The following is an 18656-nucleotide window of genomic DNA, read 5'->3' on the forward strand; positions in this document are numbered from 1 at the left end:
GAGCCCTGCCGCGTTAACCCACAGAGGCAGTCAAGGAGGGCCTTGATCACTGCTGGCAGCCACCCAGTCCACTCTTCCTGGACCGGCTCTTTTTCTCCCTTATCCCCTTCGTGGCTCCAGCCTTTCTAGCAGCCTGTCGCCCTCCAGAGGCCAGGGGGCAACACCTCAGGCCTGCACATGACAGCGGGCCGGGGCTGGGCTCGCCAAGGCCTTGCCATAAGGCAGGATCACAGCGCCCACACAGAGGAAGGGCGGCGGCGGGCCAGGGGCCAGCGACCTCGGCCTCTGCGGTCCCTGCGGTCCCTGCCCACCGCCCCGTGACGGGCTGGGCAGCCCGCAGCCTCCTGCCTAGCGCCTACGGCCCGCAACGCTCCGCGGCAACGTCGTCACGCCTCAAATGGCGACGCCCCGCCCAGCTTCATGCCGGCCGCGTCACGTGGCCACACGTCCCGCCATTGCATCAGCCAGCGGGCGCCCCTCCTCTAGCTCGGGCAAGAGGAGGGGGCGGGGCTGCTTCTGAGCGGCGGCTCCGGCAGCCAATCGGGGAGGGGAGCACAGCGCTGTCGCCGGGGGCGGGGTGGCTGTTGCGGCGAGGCCGGTGGTGCAGAGCGAGGGGCCGCGGCGGCCGCGGAGGTAGAGCCGGGGGGCCGTGCCGGATGGGGGGGCTGGCGGCAGAGCGCTCCCGGCCTGGGCGGCCCTGCTGGGGCGTGAGCCGGACTCTCCGCGTGCTTGGGGGCCGCCGCAAGGCGTGCTGGGAGCCTGCCTCTGTCTGGGGCTCCCGGCCCGGCCATGGCGGCCGGCGGCTGCCGGGGCCCGGGCGCTGGGCCTGCTGACGGCGGTCTGCGGGACTTCAGCGGGGCTCTCGGCGGCTCTGGCGGTCGCCGGCGTTTGGGGCTTGCCCCCACGGCCAGCCTTTGCTGTCGCCGGGTCGAGACGACGTTCCCGGGAGGCGGGCGGTGGCGAGGGGGTGGATGGCGGCGGTGCCGCCGGTGCCGGCTCCTCAGCCAGAGCCCCTGGGGGAGGCTTTTCTTCCCGCTTCTCTCGGAGGCAGAGGACAGTCTTAAGTACCAGTTACAGCGTCCAGGAGCTGGTCATCTCCAAACTATCTCCTGTCACTGGTGTGGGTAACATAATGTGATTGCTCCTAGGGGAGATTTCCAGGCATCCCTATAGTTGACCCAGCTTCGAGTGAGGGAGTTGGAGAAGATGATCTCCAGAGGTCACTCCCAACTTCAGCCATTGTATGAGTCTGTGATTTATTCACCTTGAACGGTTTTAGGGCTTAGCAGTTCTCCCCAGAGACAGAGCGAGGCAGACACAGTCTCTGCCTAACAGTTCAGTATCCAGGTGAACTGGATATCTTCGAATACATGGTTTCAAAAAACAGGTAACTTGAGCTGGTACTGTAGAACTGGGAAGTTGGGGAGGTCGGTTTGGGATCAGCACCATTTGGGGCAGACTGATGGTTCACTGACTCCCCAGTTTAGAGCAGTTGTTAACATGGGGAAACCCTTTTAGGAGGTGAAGGCAGTGACCCTGATGTTACTGCTTGAGTTGACAACTTGATGTCTTCATGTAAGAGCCTTGTTAATTGCTGTCCCCTCAGATTGCACCAAGGCCTGGCTGCTTTCCCTTCCACTTGCTTTTGACAGCTGTGACTTACAGCTTTAAGATGGAAGCTACACTAACAGCTAGCCAGATCAGGCAACGATTTATTGACTTCTTCAAGGACAACAAGCACACGTATGTGCACTCTTCTTCTACAATCCCCCTGGATGACCCCACGCTGCTTTTTGCCAATGCTGGCATGAATCAGGTAGGCTCTCCACTCTGGTACTGCGGTTCTTATGAACATTGCCTCTAGCAGTTGAAATCTGTGAAGCTGTCTGCAGAGCTTTTGGAAAGCCCGCTCCTTTGTAATAAGCTCCTCCTGGATGTCTGAATTTACCAATAGTTTCTTAAGCTCTAGGTGGAGTCTAAAGCCTCTTGCAGCCTCTTGGATGGCAATGCATTTGCCTTTCTCCTCTTGGGTAACCCCTTTCCAGGTGTGATTGGCTCTGTAAACACTTCAATTTGCAGGGAATTCAATTCTCTCTCCACCTTTCGGTGGCTGGTCTCTGGGCCGAGCTTCCTCGCCCTGCTCTGATCTCACTTTAGTGAGGTTAAGATTTGGTCCTTTGTATCCTGAAGGCAGAGTTTTCAAACAAACTAGCAAACTCTTCTCTGGATTGTTGGAAAGTCATTGCTGTTTTCATAATCCTCTTTCTCGTCACAAAGAGGTGGCTGGGGCATCTGCTGGAGTCCCCTGCTCTGTTGCAAAGTTGGCAGAAACACTGGGAGAGGTTCCTGTGTCCATTGGGTTGACTGTGCAGCCATGGGAGCACTGCTGGTATCCCTTCCTTGACCCTTGGCACCACAGCTGGTGCTGCAAATAGTTGCATGAAGAATCCTAGCATGAAGAATCCTAGCACAAATGACTAATAACTTACTTCTTTGATGAGTGGTTGAGGCTGGGCTGCTGAAAGTGCTCCACAGGAAGTCAGCACAGTTTTCGCTGACTTTATTGCCAGCTGGGAATCGGACTACTTTCAGTCCCTATGGAAGTCCTGGGGCTTGGTATGCTCCAGGAACATGTGTATGTCCTGAGTTACAGACAGTTTTGCACCTTCTTCCGCAAGGGAGACAGCAGGCTTGGTGATTCTGAATGCTAGTTCACGTATGTCCAGGCTGGTGACATACCATGAGGTGGATGACGTTCACTGTCTTGCTGTTGCTTGCAACATTTGAAAATGAGCTTATGATGCTTTTCTTGGTTTAGATTTCTCTCCTCTTTCTCCTCACAGTTCAAACCCATCTTCCTCAATACTATTGACCCCTCACACCCGCTGGCTAAACTGAACAGAGCTACTAACACTCAGAAGTGCATCCGAGCTGGGGGCAAGCACAATGACCTGGATGATGTGGGAAAAGATGTCTACCACCACACCTTCTTCGAGATGTTGGGGTCCTGGTCCTTTGGGGATTATTTCAAGGTAAAATTGGCAGACCTGAATCTTTTGCACAAAGTTACATGTCTCCACGAACTCACCAGAGTGTTTGTCCTACAAATGTACCAAGAGGAAAAAAAAAACCTCGACTCAGAGTGGTTCCCAAGGCATGCTGGGCTCCTTTGGAATAAATGAGCTTAGAGGAAAAACCGCACCCTGCAGGATGTTTTGAGATTAATTTCTTATCGTTTACAAAGCTGTTTATGTTATTGCTGCTGGTTTGGAGTCTTCAGGTAGAGGTGTTAGTCACTGCCCTGGAGCCATGGGAAGCTGCGTCCGCTGTGACTATGATGGACCTCAAACAGGAGTGATCATAAGGGGATCACAGAGGGGATTGCTTCACAAAGGGAATGCTAAGAATACAGCATAGTAGCAGATTTCAAAGGGTTTTTTTAGGCAGAAAACCTGCTAGGGGCTAAGTTGGCTGCATCTGGAAAGCCACGTGCGTGTTCCTTGAGCCCTGTGCGCTGCATATATTAGTTTATGTATTTCTTACAACAAAAGTCTGTAAGTTCTTGGCTGTTTCCTTTGTAGAGAGCTGCTCTGGTCCATCTCCTGTCTGGTAGACCTGATAGCACAGGGAGGCCTCTGGAGAGACTTGGCTGAAATGTTGTGCAGAGGCTAGCTTCCTGATCTTCTGAATGGCCTTAAGTCAGGCGTGGAAGGTTTCTGCATGTTTGAGAGACTTTCTGGTTAGATTGCACTCACCTAGTGAGTACAGCAGCCAGTACTCTGCATAGGCAGGCATTGCATGTTGAGGAGAAGCTCTTTGCTTTCACTTGCTCACGTCATCTTTCCTTCTCTAGGAACTTGCTTGTAAGCTGGCACTGGACCTTCTCACCAAGGAGTTTGGCATCCCTGTTGAAAGACTCTATGTCACTTACTTTGGTGGAAATGAAGCTGCAGGACTGCAGCCAGACCTGGAGTGCAAGCAGATCTGGCTGGATTTGGGGTAAGGTCCTTCAAGCAAGGAAGCCGCATGTTTTGATGCGTCATAGGGAAGGTATCAGCTGGGCAGTGCTGGAGGCTTCTTCTGTGGCTTGAGGAGGCCATATGTCTCTGGGTCTACTCGTCCCCAGCTTTGGTGCGCTTCTGGGTGTTGGTAGCTCTGCCCGGTTTAGCCAGCAGGTGCAAGAGGTCAGTAGTATTGAGGAAGGTGGGTTTGAACTGAGAGGAAATCTAAACCAAGGAAAACATCTGGGACCTATGGTCATACACTCAAATTGCCAGCTTTATCTTGACAGGCATTTCCTCACGTCAGGAAATCTCTCATTTTTCACAACTTATTCAACCATCTGCCTTTGTTCAGAGAAGGGTGGCATGCCTTATGTGGCAGAGTACTTGTAACAGGAAGTTTTAGCAAAATTGGCATGTCACAAAAAATGTTTGCAGAGTGGTGGAGCTGCAAAGCCAAAGGGAAGCATTGGTATTATGTGGAAGAGGCTAAGGCCTGTGCCTTTGGTCTTGCGTTTCAAAATCTCTTGTATAAGCTTAAGATCGTAAGAAGTGCCCTGCTAGGTCAGACCAACAATCTATTCAGTCCAGAGTGCTGCCTCTGACAGCAGGAGGAGGAGATGCTGTTCAAAGCAAGCAGGCAGGCCTGGCTGTGATCTGCACTCTGTTCCCCTCCTTCTTCCCTTCCCCCCCCCCCCCCCCGAATCTGCTCTTATTGGATTAAGGATGTTAGAGGGATGCCCTTCTATTCCCTTTATCCTCTAGGGACGTGCTCCTCTAGAGTGTGTCTGATCCTGTTTTGAGCCTGTTGGATTTTTGTAACTCTCAATCATAGTGTACCCTCAGTCTTCTCCCCTCGAAACTGAAGAGTTTTACTGTTTCTAGCTTCTCTTTGTCAAGCAGATGTTCCACCCCTAGGTAGTTTTAGTTGCCCTCTGTTCTTTCTCTGCTTCCGCCTCACCCTTCTTGAGATGTGGAAACCAGAACTGTGCTTAGTAGTCCAGCTGTGGGTGCGCCAAAGTTATGTTGCTGTTATGGGCCCAGTGGCACAGATCTAGACTGTGGGGCCAAACCTGCCTAGCATGCATTACAGTTGGAGATCCACTTTTGTTCCTGATTGGGGCTTCACTGAAAAGTTCTGTAGGCCTCTGCCTCCACTGGAGGCAGATGCCGGGTGCTGGTGCTTGCCTGATCCTGCTCAGCAAGGAATCTGGGTAGTGGGATCCTGGGCGTTAGACTCTTGGACTGGTCTATCTCAGGACCCTGACAACTCTTCTGCCCATTCAGAGAACTGCTGAACTGAGATTTCTTTGATCTAGTCCTCAGTTTAGGGGATTCCTACCTTGCCATGAGTCTCTTGTTTAACAGGAGCTTCTCGTTACAGGCTGGCTGAGGGTAGGATTCTGCCCGGCAATATGAAGGATAACTTCTGGGAAATGGGAGACACGGGCCCCTGTGGCCCTTGCAGCGAGATCCACTACGACCGGATTGGGGACAGAGATGCCTCACACCTGGTCAATCAGGATGACCCCAATGTCCTGGAGATCTGGAACCTGGTGTTCATACAGTTCAACAGGTGGGTGAGACCTGCCTTTCCACGTGGCTCTGGTTTTGTATGGGAGGTTGCTCAGGCTGTGCAGTTAGTGACAGCTAGCACAAGACCACGTTTTTGACAGTTCTGCATGTTTTTCTTCTGAGGTGCTGAACGGGGAGTGCGTTTATCCGTGCTGCTCCTCGTTAGACATGAAGAGTCCCATTAACCACGAACGTTCTCTCCTGTCAGCCTTCACCACAACTTAGCAGCTTGGCTACTCTCTCAGCCTTCTAACCCAGGTGCCTCTTTACTGCTTTGCTGTTTGCTACAGCCTCATTCCTGTACCTACAAGCACCTTCAGCAATTTAGGAATTGTAGTAAGCTACTGAACTTTAGTATTGCGCTACTGGGAAGTGAGAGCAGTTGGGGCACTTGGAGACCGGGCTTGACGCTGTCCTTGACCTAGGGAGCACTCTTAGGAACCTTGCTCTTCATTCAGTCCTTCAGAGTCACCCTTCAGTGTCTCCGTATCTCCCATCAGGCTTTCGAGGCCAACAGGATTGGGATTACTAGCTGTTCCTTTTTGTCCAGGAGCCGTGCGCTTTGCGATGTTCTGTTCCCCATCCAACCTGAACAGAAGAGATTGGTCACACCTGACTTGGGGGACAAATAAGGAATGTTCCTCAGCTCACCAGTCAGGGATTAAGTAGGAAAGAGAAGCCCTCTTGCTCTGGATCTAGGTGGTTGTTGAAGATCTTGTTAATTATATTTTATCACAGTTCCCTTGTGTGTGATTTGTATATGTGCCCATCTCTTAAATCTTACGGAACAAAATCTCACAGAGATGAGAGGAGAGATGGACGTATCTCTGCAGTGCCTCCATCCATAATGGCTTGTCTTCCTTTTTGGGTTTTGGCAGGGAAGCTGATGGGAGTCTGAAACCTCTTCCCAAGAAGAGCATTGATACGGGGATGGGTCTGGAGAGGCTGGTTTCTGTGCTGCAGAACAAGATGTCCAACTACGACACTGACCTTTTCATTCCTTACTTTGAAGCCATCCAAAAGGTATGAACAGGGGTGCTGTCCTGATCATGCACTCCTTGGTCATCTCTGACAGTGGGAGATGCTCTGGCCAAGAGACATCCTTTTGCCATATGGTAGGTAGCACATGGTGCCACTGAGCACCGGATCCAGAGGCAGAATTTGTCCTTCAGAGTTCTACCTGGAACATAGTGTTGTGCTGATCTGCAGAAATCCTCTGCAGAGAGGTCTGTAGCGTAAACCATGAAATGTCACTTCCAGAACCAGCATACAATTGCTCTGTCTTCCTGGATGGGGAGAGGTGTTACCAGTGCCAGGAACTCTCTGCTTGCAAGTGCTGTGAGCCCTCTGTGCATGTGCAAACCTTTGTATTCCTATGGAAGTGTCAGAGCTTTCCAGCTGCAGATTGTACTGGAGAAAACACAGAGAGAAGAGCTCAGATACTTCCTGTCCCTCAGAGGGATCGTGGGCAGAGCTTTAGCGTTAGAGGGCCAGGATTCTCATATGTTAAAGCCACTGGCTAGGCAGAGCAAGTGTGTTCTTGCTGTTTTCCTGCTGAGTGTGGTTATGCTGGAAGCCTGACTGTGAGGACCTTGGTGCGAGGCTTGCACCATGTGCAGGCACTCCATTATGGCAGGGCCTTTCTCATGGGTAGAGATAGAGACAGCCCGGAAAAGGGAAGCTGGGACCCTCTCCCACGTAACAGAATTGGAAAGGCTTCTTGCCTGGGCAGGTTAACACCAGGCCAGGGTCTATGAGCCAATATGCCAAACATGTTTTCCCCTTTGGATCCGCATTCGCTCTGTCCCTCTCCCTAGCTCTGCTGACTTGGGCTCTTAATGCTGTGGTAAATTGACTCTACCTCCCTCTGGCCCTGGACATCCTTTGGCCCTGCGAATGCAGGCTCTGGCACCATGCAGAGCCCAGCAGCTTTCAGTCTTCCCTGGGTATGTCGGCTCACCTTCTTCCAAGAGGAGTGTGCCATCCCCCTGTGGCCCTGGGCAGGGGGATGAGCCTGGCCTGTAAGGGACTTCCCTGCAGTTCTGCCACGTTGCTGATCCTTGCTATGCCCTTTACCTTCTCTCTGCACAGGGCACTGGCGCCAGGCCATACAAGGGACAGGTCGGTGCTGATGATGCAGATGGTATAGATATGGCCTACCGTGTGCTGGCTGACCATGCACGGACCATCACGCTGGCCCTTTCTGATGGGGGCAGACCTGACAACACTGGCAGAGGGTAAGAAGGGAGCTGCCTTGGTGCTGCTGCTTCTGTTCTGTTCAGCACAGCTTTCCTGAGGGGAACGGGGTCTCAGGTGTCTTTGAAATGTCTTTGAAAACATCGCTGAAGCAGTAGATAGAAGAGTGTTTGCCGCAGTGTCTTTGACACTTTAAAAAACCCTGCAGCAAAGTCCCCCAAAAGATGAAGACACTTCATTCCGAGTGCTCTAGTGAGTACCAGTCCCACTATATCAAACCCCAGAAAGGATCATTATGGACAGGTAGGCACAAAACTCGGCTTGCAGTAATGCTGCTGTCAAAAAAGCAATGAAGTTTAGGCTGGGACACTGTGCAGTGGGCACCACTCGTAGGACTGATTCTAGGCACCCAGTGAGTCTGAGGAACGGGGCTGAGGCTGATCACTTCACCTCTGGCTTGCCGCTGGTGCAAGCAGTTATTTGAGAGGAAATGTGAAGAGAAGGGAAAGAACCCTGCGTTCTTGATCCTGGGAGGGCGTGCTGGTAGGTGGATGCTGATGGATCTGGTAGGAATGAATCAGAGGTGTAATGTTTGCGTGAGAGGCTGTGCTATCCCCTAGGTACGTGCTGAGACGGATTCTCCGACGGGCTGTGCGCTACTCCCATGAGAAGCTCAACGCCCCCAAGGGCTTCTTTGCTACACTGGTTGATGTTGTGGTGCAGTCGCTGGTAAGTTCCCTTCCCACTCCACTGTATTTGCTAGCGTGCACAGATCACCATGCTGAAGGACTAATCCTCTTGGATCTGCAGGGGGATGCCTTCCCTGAGCTGAAGAAGGACCCAGATATGGTAAAAGACATCATCAATGAAGAAGAGGATCAGTTCCTGAAAACGCTCAGCAGAGGACGTCGCATCCTGGACAGGAAGATCCAGAGCCTGGGAGACAGTAAAAGCATCCCTGGTAAGGCTGTGACTTCTCCTTTCCAGATGGTTGTTGTCTGGGACTGAGGCAGGGCTTAGCTGGGCTGGGAGCTGAGAGCTGGTGGAAGATGTGGAAGGAGAGAGCTGGAGTCAAAAGCCTGTTGCTCTGAGCAGGGCACCCCATTTTTCTCCCATCTGCGTTCACTTGCTCAAGTCTGCAACTGACCGGACGCAACATGTGATCTCTCTGCCTCTGAGACCTCTGGTGAAGAGCCTGTTAGGTGTTCTTGTTCACCAGAGACGTGTTTTCTACCCTGCCAACTACTGACTGCCATAGCACAGAGCCAGCTGGGTGGGACAGCCAGTGGAAGAGCAGGGAGAGGAGCGATGGCTCATGGAGCAGGTGTGCTGACTGCTCTGTTTTTTCTCTGCAGGTGACACTGCCTGGCTGCTGTATGACACCTATGGTTTTCCTGTGGATCTCACTGGGCTGATCGCAGAGGAGAAGGGCCTTGCTGTGGATATGGAGGGCTTTGAAGAAGAACGGAAAAATGCGCAGGTAGACAACAGCTCCAGGGGGAGCTGGTCTGAGAGGAGGCAAGGAGGCTTCCCCTCTAAGTTTGTGGTCACGAGTCTGCTGCTTTCTTATATGGTACACTCACACCCTGAGTGCCCTGTGCCCTATGGGAGAATCCAGAGCACAACGCGGGACTCACTATGGGACATGCTTTTTCTGCAGTTGTGCACTAACCTTATGAGGCCTGTGGCCCAGAGCTCAGCCTTCAGACAGAATTAGTAAGTCCTGGGAGCGCTTTTCCTCGTCCACATAGAAGTCCTGCTCCTGCCTATCTGAGGAGCAGAGTGTCCAGTCAGGCCTGTAGCTTGGGTGTGTCTCCTGACGCATGCATTGCAGCAACACAGAATGGCAGATGAGCAGGCCAAGTACTTGCCCTGCCTGTACTGGACTCAGACTTGCTTTGGCTACCAGCTTGCTTTGAAGCCAGAAGAGGTGGAAGCACTCCAGCTGCTGGTGTGTGTTTGTCCAAGCATAGCTCTGATCCAGGCAACCTTCAGGAATGAGAGAGTGAGAGGTGTGTGTCCAGGCAGGTGCGTGCAAGCCAGCACTGAAGTGGGTTTTCTCAAACTTTTGTGCTTGTCATTTGCAGCTTAAATCCCAAGGCAAGGGTGCTGGAGGGGAGGACCTCCTCATGCTGGACATTTATGCCATTGAAGAGCTAAGGGCCCGAGGGCTGGAGGTGACTGACGACTCACCAAAATACAGCTATGCTTCAGATCCAAGCGGTGTCTATGGTATGGGAAAACCTTCTCAGAACTATCCTTTGCTGCCAAACCTGTCCTCGCACATCTCACAGGCAGGAGCTGTTTTGTCAGGTCTTCCTGGCATGTACCTCAACAAGGGCCCCTCTGGGTTCGCCTTCCTTGGGTCACGGAGGTGGGAGAAGTGCACGCACGTGAATAGCATGTTTGTAATAAATTGAGCAGAGAAAGAGAAATGCAGACTGTTCAAGGGCTGCTCTAGGAACCATTTACATCAGTTGCTACTGACCTGATCAGAGAGACTTAAGGGGACTCCTCTTCCCTGCAAATTCTTGTCTCCACACTCTAGTGTCTGCATTTCCCAGCTGCCCCTTGCCAGCGCCACAGAACTTTGCAGATGCTCCTTGGTCTGTTAGAGAGTCCTTGGTGCACTTGCTGGTTTTGTCTCTTGCTGCTAATTCTTTGATTTGCTGGATAGCCAGGAAGCCCCAGGCTCTTAGCCATGTGTGCTGCTGGCCTACATTGCGGAAGTGTGGAAAGAAGTGTTGTTCCCTGCCTTGGACAGTACTGAATCAGATTCCCTGTTCCCCAGCTAAATGTTGCCCTAGTTCTTCCTCTTTGCCCCGTTATGTAAATAGCTGCCATGAGCTTGTGCAATAGCTGGGAGCCTTTGCTGTGAAGTTCTGCTTCTACAAGGTTTCTGCAAGGTTTTCCTATTCTGCTGATACTGCCTGTCCTCCTGGTGACAGATTTTGGGAGCCTCGTGGCCACAGTGAAAGCCATCCGCAGGGAGAAGAAGTTTGTGGAGGAAGTGTCCACTGGCCAGGAGTGTGGGATAATACTGGACTGCACTTGCTTCTACGCTGAGCAGGGTGGGCAGATCTATGACGAGGGCTACATGGTCAAGGACGACGCCGGCAGGGAGGATGTGAGTGGGCTTGAGAGCCTGTCACTAGGCTTGATCTGAGCTGGGGCCTGGGTGGGTGTGTGCAGAGAGGAAAGTGGCATCAAACAAGCTCTAGCAATTCCATGTCCATGGCAGGCATCGGACGTTGCACAGGTTTCCTTTTTGGGGGTGCAGCATGGCACAGGTGTGCTGGGGTTTGTTCCCCTGCTTCTTGGGAAGCTGCACTAAACTTTGTGCTGCGGTGTTAGGCTGTCACTAGGATGTCGGTGCCTGCAGTGGTGCTGCTGCTGGGATGGCTATGCGGCTATGCTGAATGATGGTGCTTTTCAGCCATGAGGTGGGGAGCTCATTCAGCTCTGCCATGTTCCATAACTGTGCCCCGCCTTGTCCTTCATTCAGTTCTCTGTTTTGCAGCCCTGCATGCTATGCCTGGGTGTGCTTAGCTTGCTCCTATCTCACACACCAGTCCAGCTCTCTCTCAGCTGAGGCTTTTCCAGTTGCAGTCAAGGCCTCTGGCTGGACTGTCACCCCCCTTGGCCTGTCTCACTGCTCACTGAGTGCGTTTCTCTCTTTGTACAGAAAACAGAGTTCACTGTGAAGAATGTGCAAGTTCGAGGGGGCTATGTGCTTCACATAGGAACTCTCTATGGGAGCTTGAAAGTAGGAGATCAGGTCCATCTATCTATTGATGAGGTGAGTTAAGACACGGTATAATAGATAGCTTCGTCTCTCATCCCTGAAAAGTTTTTTCTCTTTTTGTTCTGTTGGTGCTGCTCTGAGATGAGGGTCTGCTCTCCCTGCAGCACATGGTGCAGGCAAGCAGCATGGCTATTCCAGTTGAGCTGGGGTGGTGGCCCTCCTGCCTGGGATCTGGCTTCCTCCTTCTGCAAGGTGGATGACACCCCACTCGCTCAGAGCTACAGACACTGGTCCATAGCAGAATCATGTTTGGGGCACGCCTGGGAGCTGAGACATGTAGGCTACCCCACTGGGTGGGGGGTGACAGCTGAGAGAGTAGGTGGGCTGCCCTAGTCCAGACATTGCTCCAGCAGGCTCAGCCTGCTGCGGGGAGGGCTGGGTTGAGCCCAAGTCTGCAAAATGCGTTTCCCTTCCCTGAAGGGGCTCCTCTGGAGTAAGAGGGAAGGCTCCCATCTTGCAGTGCTTTTACCTGTTGAGGAGGGGAGATCAGTGTCTATGACCTGGTCTGTCCTTGGCCTCCCTCCAGACAGGCCCAGCAAGGGGACATCCAGGGAAATGCTGTGTGCAAATTGGATGAGGAATGTCATGCTTTCTTAAGCCAAGGCTCCAGGGCAGCAGCTGTGACAAGTTATTTCTAGCCACCTTGAGCTGGTTCAGGTTTCTCTTGAAGCTGTACAGAAAACTCCGCTTCCCCTGCTAGAGGCTCTGCAGTGCAAGGCCCCATTTAACAGTGGTTTCCTCCCTCAGACCAGGCGGAGGTCGGTCATGAGCAACCACACGGCCACCCACATCCTCAACTTTGCCCTGCGCTCAGTGCTGGGAGAGGCTGACCAGAGAGGGTCGCTGGTTGCGCCGGACAAGCTGCGGTTTGACTTCACGGCCAAGGGAGCCTTGTCTACCCAGGAGATCAAGAAAGTTGAAGGGATTGCCAACCAGATAATTGAGGAAGCGAAGGTGGGTATGGCTGTCAGGTTCAGAAGGGCCTTGTGGGCTGGGATGCTACTCAGTCAGTTCACTGCCCGAGTCCTAGGAAGGATCCTGTCCTTTTCCTGGCAGGCCCATGCCCAGGCTTGCCACAGCATCTGAATTAGCCTCAGTGGACAGCTGAGGCACTGGTTTTCAGAAGGAATCTGGTGTGAACCCCATTCGTTCAGTGCCTTCCCCTCCCTGTGACTGAACTGTGCAGTGTAACATGGATCTACATTTGTTGCAGTGTCATTCCCCACAATTTTTCAGGGCAAAGATAAGTTTCGTCTTGGTCACCGTTTTCCACTGATCCTTCCCACATGGACTGGCTCTCTGTGTTCAGTCTTTGTGTTTGGCTGGGTATGGATGTACATCAGGAAAAAAATGCCTTGGGTCAAGTTTTTGGATGATCTGGGATGCTGGAAGTTTGGCCCAGCCGGAGTCTGCTGAGCTGCTGATGCAGTACTGTGCATAGATCTGCATCACCTCAGAGGATTTGAGTGGTACCTTGCTCTATTTACTAGTTCTGAGGCCTCTCCAGGGCTGGAGCGATTCCTTGCCTGCTCTAGTGTCGTGTTAGCTATGAGAGCCAAGCAGAACTTGGCAGAGTAGTTTTGCAGGCCTGGCTGGCCTCACAGTGATGTGATCAGACCCACCGCGATGCGAGAGATTTGCTCGGCTCAGCCCAGCACCAGCCCTGTCTCGGCAAGGAACCCTGGAAGGAACCCTCCGCTCTGCTCAGGAGTTTGTGGTTAGAAACCACTGAATGTGGTATCAGGAAGTTTGAAGGTGGGGCACCTGTTATCAGTCTGGGATCCCTGCAGCTCAACAAACTGCACCTCCTGTGAGGCACGTAACTTTCCTTTCAGGACCTTTCAGGGGAAGCCAGGATTCCTTGGAAATGCAGGCCTTTGGTCACAGTTGGCAGGACCAGCTCTTATCTGCACCCCTTTCCTGTCCTCTGCAGACTGTGTACGCCAAGGACTGCATTCTCGCAGCAGCCAAAGCTATCCAAGGCTTGCGGGCTGTTTTTGATGAGACCTACCCCGATCCTGTCCGTGTGGTCTCAATCGGCATCCCTGTGGAGGAGCTGCTGGCTGACCCCTCTGGTCCCGCAGGCTCCATCACTTCTATTGAGTTCTGCGGAGGGACGTGAGTATCTGGAGAGGCAGCGGAAGGCAATGGGGTGGGTGAAAAGGAGTCCCTGTGGAACCTGAGCTCCTGAGGTCTGCTGTAACGTATGCTGGGTACAGAAGGGGCAGAGCTTGGAGGTGGTGATTATGAGCCTTTGCATTCCCAGTGCACTGTCCTGAGTAAAGCCATGTTTTAAATCAGCCCTTGCAGGCAGGGAAACTGCCTGTACGCTGTCCCTGCTCAAACGTATGGTCTCTGACAGCACTAGGAGCGTAGCCTTTGCCACTTTTTTTTTTTTTTTTTTTTAAGCTCTTACACTTTTGGTGACTGAGTTGAGTCCTGTCTCCACCCTTGCTGCCTCTCCTTGCAGGGTAGTTTTTTTGTTCCCATGCTGATCCCTGCTGAGATAAGAAGTGATTTTTAAGTCTCTCCTGTGTATTTGTGTCTGGGTTCTTTCCAAAGGCATTTGCAGAATTCTAGCCATGCTGGCCCCTTCGTGATTGTGTCAGAAGAAGCAATTGCTAAAGGCATCCGGAGGATAGTTGCAGTCAGTGGTGCCGAAGCTCGAAAGGTAAGGGATGATCCCCTGTGAAGTCCATGCACTGCAGGAAACCATTGGTGCGTGCACACCCATATGGTAACCCTGTGCCAAGGTTCCTTTCGATCAAATTTGACCAGTATTTCTACTGAGATAACTCAGTCACAGAAAAGGATGCTGCTGTCAGTGAATGCTATGCTGGAAGTCCCTGTCTGTGACAGCTGGAGGAGGGAGCTGGGGGAGCCTCAGCTGTAGCTGTCGTGTTAGTGTGGCGGAAGGGCATGGAGTAGGTCCCAGAGGTGGCTGCGGGGTAAGCTCATGTTGATTTTCAGGACGGGCTGCACATACAGAGTCCTCTGGGAGTCACATGTGTCAGAATTTATTCAGGCCCCTGGCACTGCACTCCCCATTGAGCGGGGAAATGGATAGGAGCCCCCATGCCTGGGGCTGCAGCATTCCTGATGCCTTCTTATAGCCAGAGCTCAGCTCAGTAACTCTCCCCGCAAAACATAACTTGAATTTTATTCTACTAGGCCCTCAGGAAAGTAGACAGCCTCAAGAAATTGCTGTCTGACTTGGACGCCAAAGTAAAGGTCCAGACAGCTCCCAACAAGGATGTACAGAAGGAGATTGCAGATCTCAGTGAGGTGAGGATGAGGGCACTAATCTACTTTCCTAGAGTGAGTGGGGTCCTTGATTGCCAGCAGTGGGTGATGTTAACAAGGCCCAAGTTCAGTTTCCTGCTCCTGTATCTCCCTGGATAGTGTCTGGAGTCACCTGGTCTCAATTATCCCCATGGGTGTAGTTGCCTGCGAACTGTAGTCTTGTCCTGTAGAGTACAAGCAAAGCAGAAGCGTTGCGTCCTGTGGATGCTGCAGCCAGCACCTCATTCCTGAAGTCATTGGGTATTGGGAGGGGTAGCTTACTGGGCTCTACCAGTCAAGGCGCTTGGGGCTCATGAGAGTGGTGCAGCAGCCCCTGCCTTGTGCTGTGGTCACCTAACCCTTTCCTGTTTTGCAGACACTGGCCACTGCCATTATTCCACAGTGGCAGAAAGATGAGCTGAGAGAGGCTGTTAAAGCACTGAAGAAGGTTATGGATGACTTGGACCGGGCAAGCAAAGCCAACATCCAGAAAAGAGTGAGCCCTATGCAGGAATCAAAGGCAGTTTGGGAGAACCTGTGGGGGCTCCCTTGGGAGCTTCCCTTTGGCCCAGCACAGAAGGGAGCTGAGTAATGGGGATGCCCTGCTCTCTCCTCAAGACCTGGTGGCTGCACTATGGCTCTTGCCTCCCTGGCATGGAGGTTGGCTCACCCTCTGCAACTGTGTTAAATGATGGGGGCGCTCTGTAGTAAAGAGCTTCCACTGCCCTTAGCACAGCTGCCTCTGCTGCTGGTCCCCAGCATGAAGGGCCTGCGGCACCTCCTGGGAGATGGGAGGCTCCTGCCCTCATGGTGGAGCCCCTGTGCCTGAGTGGCATGCGATATGGGGTTCTTTCTGAATCTCATTGGATTTTCCTGGAGGGGCCACCACTCACAGCAGTATTGCTACTTTGCAGATCAGACATGCACCTGCCAGCACATTTTGCTTTTGGCTCTGCAGTGTGGGGCTGCTCCAGGCTGGGCCATGGGTGTGTTGGGAGAACCTTGGGGGGCCTCTGTAGCTGCAGAGAGGTTTTACCCAGGTCTTCTTTGTGTCCGTATGCAATGTGCATGCTTCAGCTTCTGAATGCTGCTGTTCTCAGGTGCTGGAGAAGACAAAGCAAGTCATTGAGAGTCACCCTAACCAGCCACTGGTCATCATGGAAATGGAAAACGGAGCCTCAGCAAAGGTATGGGAAGGTCTGGTCTCTCCCCGACAACTCTGGTTGTGCTTAAGAAGTAGCTAGATAGTCCCTGTTCGCTTGAGAAGACAGTGCTGTGTTACAGAGCCAGCTTGCAACCTGCCAGCAGTGCTAGTGAAGAGGGGGAAGGACCACTGTGATGATCTCTACGTCCTACCTCCTGGGTTAACAAACATGTTGGAGGGGGTCTTGGCTATATGCTGAATCTCTAGACCTGGTGGAAGATGGGGAGCCATGCAGAAATTGCACTGGGTCCCAGATAAGAAGGATCTCAAAGGAGTCATGAAATGCAGGCTGCAAGAACTCTTAAAAGCAGGTCTGCTGATCCACAGAAGTTGTATTGCCTGTGACTCTTGCAAATCAGCTCTGGAAACACAGTGTCCTGGACTAAGTGTATGGATAGGACAATACTGCAGAGCTGTTCCCCAGCTCCTGGGCACTGCATCTGCTGCAGTAAGGTTCAAGTTCTTCTTTGGTCAGGGATGAAACTGCTCTGTCCCTCCTCCTCCTCCACACAGAAGTTAAGTTTCTTTCCTAGCAGTTGCTGTTGTGAATAAATGCTCTCTTGTGTGCGCTGCACTGCTTAGCCTAGCAAGTGACAGGTGGCGGGGGCCGATGTTGTTGTGATGTTGGAACCATCAAGTTTTAATGTCCCATTTAAATTTCTGCTTCAGCAGTCTCTGAGCTGATCCTGCTTATAGATTCCCACCCACTCTCTTTGGCTGTCCCCATCTCCATGGTGCCTGCGCTCCTGCTCACAGCTGTGTGGGAGTTGAAACTGTTGCTTTGTTTGCAGGGTTGTTGCCACAGAGGGTGCCAATGCGGCATTCTCCCTGGTGATGGGAATGCTCCACGGAGCGTGCGGCTGTGAGCCCATCTCTGGCAGATGGGTGAATCCTGGGGGATGGCAGTGCAGGCAGCCTAGGGGAGCAGCCATGTGTTTAGTAGCCAACTGCTGCAGCAACGCTTTGCTCACTAGAGAGCCTGCTCCAGGAGCTCTGTGCTGTACCGTGCTGTCCCCAAGAGCAAAGGATGACTGTCTTAGAAATAATAGGATGCCTGGCAGTCTCCCTAGTCTCTCCAGTGTGGCTGCATTGTCCGATACCCCTGTAGCTTCTTCACGTTCCAGGCAAGTCCTCCTGACTTGTTGCTCTCCACAGAACAGCCGCCCCCTCCCTTGAATACAGCAGAGCATATTCCGCTCTGTCTGTTACACTTATAGCCAAACCACAGGTTCATTCACTTTGTGGGTGCAGAGCCATGAATTTTGCAAGTCTCCAGATAGCTGAACGTAGGGAAATAAAAGCATATCCTCAGTCCCCTCTCCCTGCAGCTGTGAGGGGGCACAGTCAGGTAGCTGTGTGCAGCTTTCAGCAGCTGCCTGCAGCCAGAAAAGCAGGTTGTCTCTGCCACGACTTCACCACAGCCAGGGACATGAAGAGGCCCTGTGCTTGGGAGAACGAGCGCCACAGGGTGCTGCTAGCTGTTTTAATACAAGTCCGGATTCCCTACTGGCTGGTGGGTTGTACTCTGGTCTCTGAAGAGACCTGCAGACCATCCTCGTCATGGCTGCATAGTGCTGTGTGGGGACTGGAACAGGGCTGTTTGCAAGCTAGGTGGAAGATGTGCTGACGTGACTGTTGTCCCACAGGCGCTGAATGAATCTCTGAAGCTCTTCAAGACTCAGTCCCCCCAGACTGCCACCATGCTTTTTGCTGTAGATAACGAAGCCGGCAGAATCACCTGCCTGTGTCAAGTACCCCAGGTAACACAGAGTGTGCGCATGTGTGTGTGTGTGTGCGTGTGTGTGTGCGTGCCTTTCTCTGAGCCTTGGGGTACCCACCAGCTGGAGGAGCGGCATCTAACATTGCAAGGCCAAAGATGCAGGTTTGCAGCAGCTGTGGTCTCTCGCCTTTGCATTATTATCATGCTGCAGGGTCAGAGGAGGGGTGAGGTATTGAATCTTTTTGGTAAGAAGCAGGAAGAGCCAGCATTCAGTGTGCTCATGCAAACACCGAGGCAGGATGTTTGCCACTGGACTGCTGGCATAGCTTCTCCCCACCCCTGGGAGCTGCAAAGGAAAGAGGTTTGTCCTATCCCACCGTGCTCTTAGCCTCTCTTCTGAGGTTTGAGCTCCTCTTTTTTTTCTTTTTCCCCCTCTGTGCAGGAGACAGTGAAGAAGGGCCTGAAGGCCAGTCAGTGGGTGCAGGAGGTGTCTGCGTTGATGGATGGTAAAGGCGGCGGTAAAGACGTCTCTGCACAGGCTACAGGCAAGAACGTTGGCTGCCTGGAGCAGGCTCTGAAACTGGCCACGGACTTTGCCAAGCTCCACTTGGGGGAGCTGAAGAACTGAAGGGCGCCGTGTGCTGGCCCTGGGGGAGCAGCCAGAGGCCAGCGTCTGCTGCTAGCCCGGGGGCGGCGGGGCCCAGCGAGAGCGGGTCGGGGTGCTCCGGCGGCCGCGCGGTAGGCGCGGGCGGGAGCGCGGCGCCTCTCGCCCTGCCCGGCGCGGGCAGTTTCAGCTGAGCAATGGCTGAGTACTAATAAAGGGCCCGTGCCCTGCGCGCCGCTGGCTCTCCTTGCGGGGCGGGCTGGCTCCTC

The 18656-nt window shown here is 53.0% G+C and overlaps 1 protein-coding gene across 2 annotated transcripts; it reads left to right on the top strand.

The window, feature by feature from the left end:
• Nucleotides 1-591: 591 nt before the first annotated feature.
• AARS1 (alanyl-tRNA synthetase 1) lies at nucleotides 592-18619 on the top strand. 2 transcript variants are annotated; one of them, XM_068955502.1, is made up of 21 exons: nucleotides 592-633; nucleotides 1607-1816; nucleotides 2844-3032; nucleotides 3854-3999; nucleotides 5386-5577; nucleotides 6455-6599; nucleotides 7668-7813; nucleotides 8393-8501; nucleotides 8583-8733; nucleotides 9128-9252; nucleotides 9860-10004; nucleotides 10721-10899; nucleotides 11458-11571; nucleotides 12325-12531; nucleotides 13511-13695; nucleotides 14140-14248; nucleotides 14749-14862; nucleotides 15236-15355; nucleotides 15960-16046; nucleotides 17710-17823; nucleotides 18226-18619. In XM_068955502.1, exons 2-21 carry the CDS (start codon nucleotides 1673-1675, stop codon nucleotides 18409-18411), a joined length of 2907 nt encoding a protein of 968 aa, XP_068811603.1. In that variant the 5' UTR covers nucleotides 592-633; nucleotides 1607-1672; the 3' UTR covers nucleotides 18412-18619. The 2 variants fall into 2 exon arrangements, with proteins under 2 accessions (XP_068811603.1, XP_009688682.1); XM_009690387.2 differs by lacking the exon at nucleotides 592-633 and adding an exon at nucleotides 968-1120.
• The last annotated feature ends 37 nt before the right edge of the window (nucleotides 18620-18656 follow it).

This window comes from Struthio camelus, chromosome 10 (genome assembly GCF_040807025.1).
Source record: "Struthio camelus isolate bStrCam1 chromosome 10, bStrCam1.hap1, whole genome shotgun sequence".
NCBI classification, from domain to species: domain Eukaryota; kingdom Metazoa; phylum Chordata; class Aves; order Struthioniformes; family Struthionidae; genus Struthio; species Struthio camelus.